Raw genomic sequence first — 12149 nt, 5'->3', positions numbered from 1 at the left:
CATGGAAACCTCATTATTTGAATATGGAATAATGAGCTTAAATATATAAAATATTTGTCGGGTCACCAGGAGACGAGTTTTTGCTATCTTATCGATAACGCCAAACTTTTATTGTTTCATCTGATGTCCCTTCAACGGCATACAATTTTTTTTCTACTATACGTTATATGTTATGAACACCCTAACTGAGAAATATTTATTATAATTTACTTTTAATATGCGTTTTGAATTTTAAAATTGGAAGTCCAATAATGTTTTGCAGAATTTTAATTACAAAAAAACTACAACGCACATTATAAGCAACTTTACTTGTAAATATAAAATTTTTAATTTCATATAACGCAGTCATCGCACTAATATATATCGAAAAGGGCTTCAACGAATGAATATATATAATAATAAAACGAATGAATATATAAAAAGGAATTTACTTACTTATGTAATATTATTGAAATAATGATTGTATAACATACAGTGCATTTTACATGTGTAATCTTTAAATGGATTAATGTTTAGTTTCAATTAATATACGGTACATAATTATTGGTTACAGAAATAATAAAAAGGTGATGATAATATTGTACGTAAAAACGTTTCCAAAATTCGTGTAATAACGTGTTAAAAAGATTATTGTTTACTATATGTCTCTGTATATTTTATACTGCCAGAATTTCTATGCCTGTCGCATTTTAAAAGATAAAACTAAATTAATGTAATCAATTTCGGAGTGATCACTTTATTCAGGAAATAAGTGAGTATGGAACAATCTACGGATGTCTTTATTTCCTAAGAAATATAACCCGGTCTCTTCAAAGACTGCGTGCTTCATCTTCAACGACCGAACTTTGGCGAATTGGTGATCAAAGAACTTTTTTTTTTTATTTATTCTAATTTGTATCGTTGTTCGAGTGTTGCCGCTATTTGATATGGATCTTTCTTCTCCCAGCTGCGAGGCACGACAGCGTTTTATAATTTTTTACACTTTTTCTTACACGATTTTCTCTTATGGGTAAATACAGCTAAAATTTATATATATTAACAATACAATTTGGAATACTCAATTATATATTAGTTGCTACATTATTTTATTTCAAGTCGCTGCCCAAGCGCTACAGACCGTTAAATGCCTTGAGAAAAAGGATCAAAGGACTAGTAACAGTAAATTTGTCCTGTAAAGAGGCTGTACTAAATCGGTCTTATTAGAAATATATGAAGGAGGCCTATATCTGATAATTAAAAAAATCCAATCTCATTATACGTCATTCAATATAAAACTTCGAGTACATTTTTATTGCCACATTTAATTACAGTGAAACTAGATTATCATTAGATAGTGTTTGGTATCCTCTAATGAAAATAAAGTAAGACGCCACTCCTCAATACACTTTATCGCTATCCTCACAAATAAGGGATTTGGAGTAAAACCAGCATCATTACCGCACCATCAGAGGGATCAAGTTGTCCTGGGAGGGGAGCGCGTTGGTAAGCGGGGGTAATTGCTTCGTACTCAACAATTTTACTACTTTAAAAAATAATTTAAAAGTTTAATAATTTACCATAGAGTAACAAAATTAAACACATGTTTGACTTTTGGCTATTATCAAAACACATGTTTTTTTCAGAATTTAAACTTCAATTATAAAATAAAGTACTCTCACACAAATTCACTTAGATCCATTTTTAGATGGCTAGACTGACTTTTTAACTGATGTGTTTTTTAAAGTATTTTTATCATCAAATATATTTTAAAACTTATTACCCAATTCAGGATCAAGACAAATTCTATAATTAAAAAGTTATAAAAATTTAGCCAGCCTTTCCTGAGTTATAAACTAACACTACTTACTCTCTGTTTTATATACAGGATTACATGATTGGATATGCAAATATTTGAATGTATAGCTCATTTGCTGTCAATTATTGTACGGTACACTCTATATAAATACAATGGTTTTAATAATAATGAATAACCTAAAGTGTTTTATTACTACATATTAAAATTAATACAGATAATAAACTGTTTATTATCTGTATTTACTTCAATCTGGCGGAAGTTACTGTCCTACTGCCTTTAAAAAAAATATATTAAGTAATGTAACATATTTCAGAGTTATTTATTAGTTAGAAATAGGTGTAGAAACTTTAAACGTAAAAGCGTTATAAAAATTCGTATAAATATCTATTAAAATTAATAATTATTTTTTATCTGTCCCGACAGACTTTCCGCCAAAAGTTATTGGCCAATAGCATTTAAAAAAAAAAGTAATTTAACATTTCAGAGTAATCAATGATGAATATGTGTGATTATTTTAAAGCTTTTTGCTGATAAATTAGCTATACATTCACCTAATTAAAGTATTTACACTTATATCTAATCACAAACAAAAAGCACTAACGCTAGGTAAACTAATTTAACAAAATTAAACTTTTACATATGCATTGTCTTTCTTATAGACCAAATTATTTTATTTAGATTAAAGTATGCTGTAGACCTTTTGTTTAAACGTCTTATCATTAAATTCAATTTACGCACGGCTAACTTATCAATTAGCAAAAAACATGAAAGATCACTTCCCCGACACTAATCCTCGCACCCTCCGCCCCACTGTTGAGGGCGCGGCCCTCGATCCGTTCGGTTAGTTCCCATTTAACTATACGGGTTAGACTTAACTGGGTCTGTAATTTGAACTTCTATTTTATCTTACAATTTTAGGAAAGCTTACAAATGTAGCATTCTCGTGAGAACGCTTCGTACTGGCCACTGCGCCTATAACACTTACACTTAAATTATCCAAATTTGCGTTTGATTTCAAATTCAAATTCCGATTCGAATTTAGACGTCATCAATGAGATAGTCGCTAGCATTGTGTTGCTAGTTTCCGAAGTCATTATTAGTAAAAAGTTTTTGTAAATATGTAAATATACCGCCTCGATCACAATGTCTTTCATTTTTCTCGCCATAAAAAAATCACGGGTGGCCTCTCACCACCACCTCCATAACTTGTACATATAGTATATATTAAATAATAAATAATAAATATTTAAGCTTTGTCTACAAGTTTGCTGGTAATAAACTTCCAAATATTATTTCCTATATATGCATATATCCATAAATATTACATAGTATGGCATAATACTGGCCACTAATAAAAGATTGGTAAAGCCTTAAGGTTCTGAAGACCATGGACCGACAAGCATAACGAAGGACGTTCCAATTGGAAATGAATCGGGGAGGCCCATGTCCAAAATGATGATCAAGACTGTTAGTTAAAAATGTATTATATGGTTGTTTGTTAAATGAAAATACGTTAGCACACTCCGCCTAAATCCATGCTACCTCAAATGAAAATAAATAATCATAAAAAGCGAATCCACCCCTAATACCGGAGACAAATAACCGCAATCTCTTTAGTCTATAGTCGTAAATAAAAGAAAACAATCACTGTCTATGGGCTATGAGGCGGGCGACGCAAAATGGCGTCGGTAATCCTTGCAAATAAATTACGCGACAACAAAACATTCAGAGGTGGCGTTAATTTTTTTTAAAATGAACTTTTCGTGTCTAAACATTTATAAGTCTTCTTTTTTTAACACTTCTGACATATTTTACATTCAAAATTATAATCGTAAATGCAATATTTTTTGCTCATTCTATATCTCGAAGATAATAGACAGGTTAATTGGTTATAGGTGTAAAAGCCTCATCCCCCAAGCCCCCGTTTTTGAGGACCTCGCTTTCCACCCCTATTTATAAACAGGGATTTTATTTTCTTAACTAATTTTTTAACTTTCTTTACATATCGTTCTTTAATATATCACAATAACAGTATTGTTGTCTCTTATATTTTCACTTTTTCTAATATAATTGATTCTATTTTTGCATTTTTTTCTTGCCTGTTTGTAATTTATTTAGATTTATCACAGTTTTTGCCACCAACCTACAAAACTTGAAGAAGGATTTTCTTCCTTCTTCTATCATTACGGAGGCAAGGTCGCATCCTCAATCTTTTTCCCCAACCGGCACTCGGTGTCGATTCGGAACCCTCCAAATGCGGGGCATTCAGCTATATATTGTACGGACACCGAAAAATGATGTATACGATGTCTTGTATTAATTCTTTTCATAATTTCAGCAATAGATCGTCCACAACTGGACAAACGCCTCCTCCATACATTTCTCTATTTCAACTACCTTAAAAAGGTCGTCTGTCTACCTTATGACAAATGTTATAGTTATCTTACAAAACGAGCTTATTATAATCGATATTTTGAGTGTTCGGCATAAAATCAAGATTTCTCCCCACAATTTAGCATTATTCAGCTTGAATGTAAACGTATTAATCAAATCCAACTTAATAACGTACTTTAAGTGTCACTAAGTTAAAATTAATTATCCTTCAGACGTGAAACATTGCGGAGCTTTTTGTGGCGCGAATTTATATAACTTCAAAAATTAAATTTAGAACATTATAAAATATGAAGCATTGATATATAGTAATTTCACGTATATCAATAGATTATGATATATATTAATATATAATTTTTTTAACATAATATTTACCAATAAATAAAATCGAAGTGTCTGTTTGTAACATAAAATAATCGCTTTTTGCCTTACGCGTCTCAATAAATATAAGTTAACATACCAAAAATACATTTTTTTAAATTTTTGTATGTTTTTTCCGGCTGTTCTTTGAAATGGCTGTACCGATTTCGACGGGACTTATACTGGCAGGTAGCTAGATGTAATGAGTAACTTAGGCTACAGTTAATTAAAAAAAAAAAAAACGGAAAAAAAATTGACTATTTTTGTTTTTTTTTAATTAAAATCCAAGCGAATGAAGTCGCGGGCATAGCTAGTACATATACATTATTCTTAAGATTATAGTTAGTCGAATTCTTACAATTTGTTTAAAAATACTGCATATTATGCATATATTTGGATATTTAGAATAATATTCTGTGGAAACTTATTCCTCGCCAATATTTGGGGCCAAAATCGAGATCAAAATATTATTTAATCGAATAGGCCGTTACAAGCACTTTCGAATCGTCAATCAACATAAAATGTCGGCATTGTTGTCCCAAGGCAGTTCTGAGGAGAGCCGGCGAGAAACTCAACAGTTGCTCTTTACAAATATAGTTTTATAAAGAGTGCGCGACAATAATTAGCTTCCTGAGTGAGCATATAACATTTAATTCCACACATTAACATCAGTATAGTATTCTTGGATAGAATAATATACCCTTAATATACCCCTCTGGTGGCAGATCAAAAATTAACCCTTAAATGCATGACTTTTATTTATACTTTAAAAAAAATTATCTTGCAGATAAGTACACTAAAATGCAGGGAAAAATAGAAAAAAAATGCGTATAATATTTTTTATACTTACTTTTTAAAAAAAAAACTTATGTTGCAGATATACAACACTATGCATTTACTCTTAAGTGTAGTACTCATTTTACGTTTAAGTATTATAGTATGTTGCAGTTTTACATCATTATGCATTTAAGGGTTAATTATGGAATTTTATTGTACATACGTATACCTTATATCTATAAAAGGTTTATTGAAATTTTGAAAACGACATATAGTTGACGTGACGTTAGATTTATTTTCTGTTGTATCAAAGTTACGTTACTTAAGCCAACTTAACACGTTCACTGCGGGCCCAATTTTGAAGAACTTTCAGCTGGTGCGGCTGAGGTCGAATCAGCCTCAAGCTGAACTTCCTAGTAGTGCGGTTGAGGCCTTTTCTGCCTCATGTTTCGGTTGAATGTAAACAGCCGCCGCACTAGAGAGAAAACACGAGTTTTACGCGCCGCACCAGTGCAAAGTCTACCATGAGGCTGAATCGGCCTCAAGCCGCAGTGAACGTGTTAACTAAACCGTTGGATGTATGTTATCGTCAGTAAAATCAAGTATCACATTACAGTCTAACTTATCTCGGCTTCCTGTAGATGTCGCCCTCTCCGCGGCAGGAAATTGCGATCACGCGTGTAATGTTGCCATAAAGAGGGTGCGTTGGAAAGTAGCGTCCCTAACATTAAATAGATATCATCTTTTTAATATAGTTTTTTTTTTTAATAAAACTCGTATAAGCCAGTTGTCGCCAACCAGTATCTCCAAAAGTAACTTTCAAATTTATATTGAAAGTAAACTGTAAATAGTTTTAAAATTATCCCAACTATTAAGGTAATTCAAGGCAAGTCCTCCACAAAGATATCTTTGAGGGATATACCATAATCGCCACGTTTAGCAGGCGGGTTGGCGATCGCAGTGTGGTATTATAGTACACAGAGAACACTGCTGCTCATCCTCTGGAAATTTGTTTGTGGCAATCTTAATTAATGCACAAAGTGCGAATTATATAAGATGGTATACGGGGAATCGAACTCGTGACCTGCGATTGCAAGTCTCACTCCTCAACCACTGGGCTACCACTACCCAAATCACCAAAACCAATTAGAATGAAATGAATAATGAAATTACAATTTTAATTTTTTTTTTATCAAAACATATATGTTTTTTGTGTATCAAATAAATGAAACAATTAATTATTGTTTCGAATTAGCTCTGCTAAACACCTACGAAACATCAAAACATTGATATAAATTACTTTTAAATGTGTATTTGTATATATACATATAGTATATATACTGACAGGTTCGGAACGCTTCTAGAAGAATCTGACAAGAAACTCAATAATTAATTTTTAAACGTTAAATTTAAAAAAATTATATTATAAATCTTCTATTCGTCACGTAAAAATCAATTAGTGCCATACTAATCCAAAGAAATGTTTATCATCAATACAATATTTAATACAATAATATGCTTGTTTCATCAATCTTGACTTATATTTGACTGAACATATATTTTAAATCTTTTAGCAAATGAATTGGAAATTACTTCTGGGATTTGGATTTATAGAATTTATTTTCATAAAACTTGTAATTAGTTTCGAAAAATGAAACATTACACTATATTACATTATATCAACTATTTTTAAAACCGAGCGTATGGATAATATATAAAATAAAGAATGTACATATGTTTTTTAAGTTTATTTTTAAACTTTCCAATATATCTCTCTTCAAATCATTGGCCTAATAACATGTATTATACTTTACTCCTTTAAACAATACAGTTTTCTTTCCGTAATTTGTTCTGACATAAATTAAATGCATTTTATGTCTGTTTCTTAAATTATGACTATGCCGCATTTTCGTAAAGTTTAAATAAGAATGAATGGAAAGCAGAGAAGCCTGGAGAAAAATAGCAGCGGAAAATTACTTGATTGGCAACGATCCTTAGATGAAACGACTAAGAAGAAAATAAATATTGTTACGACCACTCTAGATCATATATAGTTAGTTACACTAACACTAAAAAAAACAATTTTGACAGAAACTGGTATTAAATTAAACTCTCGTATTGATAACTTTATATTTGTAGAGAACCACAATAATCTCATTCGGATTATTTCGTGATCAAATTCATACAATATAACACAGCAGTTAAAACACATATCATATATACTGAAGATCATAAAGTCAAGAATATCTTAAAATTGTTACGAAGCATCGCCATGCCCATATCTAGATACAGGCCTTTCCCATAGACTTAAAAAGGACCGATTTGAAACTAGTTGCACCCAGCGTCTTCCCACCTTAATAATTTATACAGTGTTACAGAAACCGCTGTACCGCGCCTTAGGAAAGCGCGGGGAAGTGGGACGAAAAAAGAGCATGAGTGTCGGGCATTGACGGAACGGAACGGCCGATACTCCTCCGTCACGCTACGCTAATACCTTGATTCATCTTTGTGCCGTATGTTCTTAGATCGAGTAATAACATATATATACACTATTATTATATTTTTTTTTAATTAGAAACTGAATATATGTGTATGTTATAATTTTTGTTAGTGGATCTACTCTTTACGATGTAACGTATCTATCTCGGACTTAATCGAGAGCATCCTGTATATATTTTCTTTTGAAAAAAATCTAAACTATTCTAATGATACTTACAGTCATAGTAGAGATTGCCGACTGCTGATGTCAGCTTAGGGGTGCTCTGGCCGGACAGGGAAGCCATTCTTTCGCCCTGTACACAGAGTATTTATGAACATTAGAAAATTAAACAAAAATATATATAGATTAAAAATAATTTAAAGCAATTAGCATTGTTATAAATACGCGATTTGAATTTACAAGTCTTTTTAAATAATAATTTTCTTATTTTAATTTACAAAAGTGTTAATATTTTATCTGTGAAAGCAGTAATTTTTTCATTTAAAAATCCAAATTTTTTCTCTTTTTTACAAATAATGTTACAAATTGAGAATTCATGATCTTTCGCTTATAGGTTTTTTATTCTTTAATTAACATAATGTCAGTTAATTGTCTTATTTAAGGAATATCAAACTTTTAACATTTATGTAAAATATCACAAAATAAATTTGTATTTTATAAAAATAAGTATATATAAATATATACACAACAGATAAAAACTATATTTAAATCGTGAGATTCATTGGTCACAAAGCAAAAACTAAATAGTCATGCAAAACAAAGAGGTGAAGCGAAAAATCAAAATGGCGGATAGAGTGGCGTCATAAAATGGCGTCTATAATGGATTGGTGAACGAACCAACTGGATATGCTCAGCAATTTGCTTGCAGTACGAAAAAAAGCCGTCCAAAGTTAGCTTTGACATTTTTGCTAACTTCTAGTTTGGTTATCTAGTCTGTAAAAAGAAAAAAAGAAATATGTTAATCCGATACATATTCGTCTATTTAATAGCATTGCATTAATTTAGAACGGCTGCGAAATATTCGATCTATTAATAGATCATTATTAAAATGAAGATATATTTACTTTTTTTTAAATACTATTAATAATGGATCAAAGGTTTTGGTGCGCAACTTTTCTGCGCATGCGCTTAAAAAATCCATATTTAATACGTCGATCGAATATATTTTACATATATACATATATAATACAAATGTCTATGTACAAAGATATATAAATGTATGAATATATAAAAGAAAACAAATCTAAAAAACATCTAATCTAACTTACTTAATATAATGGCGATTTACAAACCTTTTTTAAAGTCACCTAACAAACGATTAATATTATAACTAATTAAGTTATTATTCTTCTTTCACTACTTGTAGGATATATTTTTGGTGGAGAAACAAATAACTATATGAGAGAATGGATCGTTAGCAAAACAAATGGAGAACGAACTGAGTTCGTAAGATATAGTATTTTTAAATATGTTTAACATATATGAAAGGAATTATGGAGGTTTTAAAGGTATGTTACAGCTTTGGAAGCTTGGGCCACGTCTCCAACAGGGTTGAAGGCAGACTGAATATACCAGGCAGGAGGCTTTCAGGGGCTCTGTTCGGCGCAGGCGCGCTGAAAAGGTCGTAAGGTAACCGGGGTTGGATCGACGCTGGTGGGAGATGGCCGAAGGGGGGATGACCTGAGGGAAACAGGTCACCCCCCCACCCACGCAAAAGCACTAATGCATTAAGTAAACTATAGATAGGCCTTCGTGTAGTTTGAATTTTACCTCGCGTTTCATGTTCGTTGCTTGCTAAATTACTGCAATTACTTTTTAAAATTAAAATATATTAATGTCATTTCATTTTTAAAAAGTTAATTTTTATTATTTTTCTTATATATAGAATATCTATGGTGTTTTGTTGTGTATAAAAGCGTTAAACGGGTCGTAAATGTGTAGCTAATTTTGTAAATTGCAATTTGCAATGCAAATTTCATTCAACTTTTTTATTTTTTTTCTGATGTGAAACAAAAGCGGTGAAAGACAACCAAAAACCCACAAGAAATTTGAATTACAATTAATACGCAGTAATTTATTAAATCGATTTATAGTTTCTTTAAATGATAAACTAACAAATAATCGATATGCAGGTTGATAATCGCGGCCCGCCGGTCGAATGCTGGTGGCCCGCCATCAGCAAAAATAATACTCTCGTGTAATATCGAATTCTATTCCAGAATAAAACCAAAAAAAAATAATTGAGAGTGGCCCCTAGTCTTAATAAGTCTGTGCAACCATGGTGTAAAGTGATTTAATATATAGTCGTCGTTTCTGCTCATAGACGTCCACTGCAAGAGACGGGCCTTCCCCGTGATACCTATGGGGGGATATAACATAATCGCCAAAGTTTGTAAGCGGATTGGCGATCTCAGTGTAGTATTATGGCACGCAGAAGACGCTACTGCCCATCCTCCTTAATCTTGTTTGTGAGCAGTTGTAATTAAATATAATTAACGCACAAAGATGTGAACTATATATGATTGTATCCCTGGAATCGAACCCATGACAAACAATCTCAAGTCTCGGTCTTCTACCGCGGAGCTACCTGGTTATATTCTATATGCAATAATCTGAATTGGAAAAACATACTTTGTACTATATTATCATTATGTTATTTATTATTTCTGGGTCCAGTGATGTTGGGGTTGTCTCTACCATATTTTAATTGATATAAAAAGAACTTCATCGTTCATCATTCTTCCCTTTAAATCTTTTACATCTATAACCAATTGTACTGTACATCTATCAAATACGCGTTACATAAATAATTTGAATTTACATTTTCGATAATTGTTTAATTAATTATTTGTAATTATATTACCCATGGTTTAGTTACTATTGATTACTAGTGTACACAATATTTTAGTTTAAATTAAAAATGTCGAGTAAAATTTAAAATACATAAGGTTATTTAATGGAATCAGTCGTTACCTTGCGGAAGCCCATCCTTAGTAAGAAAAAGACCAATATTTAGCCACTTCCGCACATGCAGTGGTAGTCGTGCAACAAAGTGCCACTCTGTGTTTGGCACTAATCGGTGTAACATAACTCCTGAAGATGCCCCGTGGAGGAGTGAAACACGGTTTGAGTGATTTAACGGTGGTAGTTATGTAGTTCGCATCGTTTGCCGCATACGCATTTATCAGGGGGCTGGCGGGCGGTGCACTTTGTTGCACGACTACCACTACATCTGCAGAAGTGGCTAAATATCGGTCCTTTTCTTACTTACATAAGGTTAATTAACACTAGAAATGAATATATGTTTGTTATAACTTTTGCGGACAAATGTGTAAGCTATTACAATAAAATAATATGTAATTCTGTCGAATATAACACGCAATAAATTAAAAAATATTTGAAGAATTTTTGTGATTATAAAAGTTTGATATCAATTGCTTTTTATTACGTATATTGTGAAATTGACTTTGTTGTAGACTAGTTAAGAACACTCTTAATTTAAAATTAAAAGTAGCTATTATTTGGGAGATATATCTGATTCTAGTTACAATCAGTTTGAGATATTTTGATATTCTTCGATTGAGATATTGTAATGTTCTAAATGGATAATAATTTAAATAAATAAATAAAAAACATTTACGTACTTAAGACATACGATTAATTTATTAGGATATTAATTACAAATATTCACATGTCAATAATTATTTTCTTGAATATTATCCACACTTATAATAGAATTCAGAGGACTGAAAAAATTCTGTAAATAAAATATACATTTGAACATTACTAATTTTAATTATAAGCTTACATGTATCAATTGCGGAGATTAAAATTAATAAAAATATATATTTTAACTCCACATAAGCAAGGTGGATAAGTATTGCAAACTTGTAAACTTAATGTAAAGGTCCTAATATTGAATTTGTATGTATGTATGTATATGAGTTATAACATGGAACTCTCTATAACCTAATGAAGGATTTATGCCTGTTAAAGACGAACATCTTCCTTTTAGTGACGCCAAATGCAAGTAAAAAAGGACCAATATTTAGCCACTTCCGCACATGCAATGGTAGTAATGGCTGATAAATGCGTATGCGGCAAACAATGCGAATCACACAACCGCCACCGCCAAATTACTCAACACGTGTTTCACCCCTCCACGGGGCATCTTCAGGAGTTATATTACACCGATTAGTGCCAAACACAGAGTCAAGCCAAATGCAAGGTCTAAGCCTCTCAAAGTTCGCCATGAGGGATAATCTTGCGCTGCCATCATCCAGCGACCTCCCTGTCGACTTCTTGGAGGTCTACCTGTGCCGCGTC

General features: G+C 31.7%; 1 protein-coding gene across 1 annotated transcript in view; it reads right to left on the bottom strand.

The window, feature by feature from the left end:
- The window catches only part of Gad1 (glutamate decarboxylase), a 44761-nt gene extending 36035 nt beyond the window's left edge, over positions 1-8726 (bottom strand). Inside the window, exons 1-2 of the mRNA XM_068765875.1 lie at positions 8661-8726; positions 8040-8115 (exon numbers count right to left, since the gene is read on the bottom strand). Coding sequence (XP_068621976.1) covers positions 8040-8115; positions 8661-8726 — 142 coding nt within the window. The remainder of the gene's footprint in view (positions 1-8039; positions 8116-8660) is intronic.
- Positions 8727-12149: the final 3423 nt, after the last annotated feature.

The sequence above is a fragment of the Battus philenor genome, unplaced genomic scaffold (assembly GCF_028537555.1).
Source record: "Battus philenor isolate CCGP_79_NKW_IND1 unplaced genomic scaffold, ilBatPhil1.0.hap1 SCAF_20, whole genome shotgun sequence".
In the NCBI taxonomy this organism is placed as follows: Eukaryota; Metazoa; Arthropoda; class Insecta; order Lepidoptera; family Papilionidae; genus Battus; species Battus philenor.
Note: the sequence above shows the minus strand (reverse complement) of the source record. Positions and strands in the feature narration are given on the sequence as shown.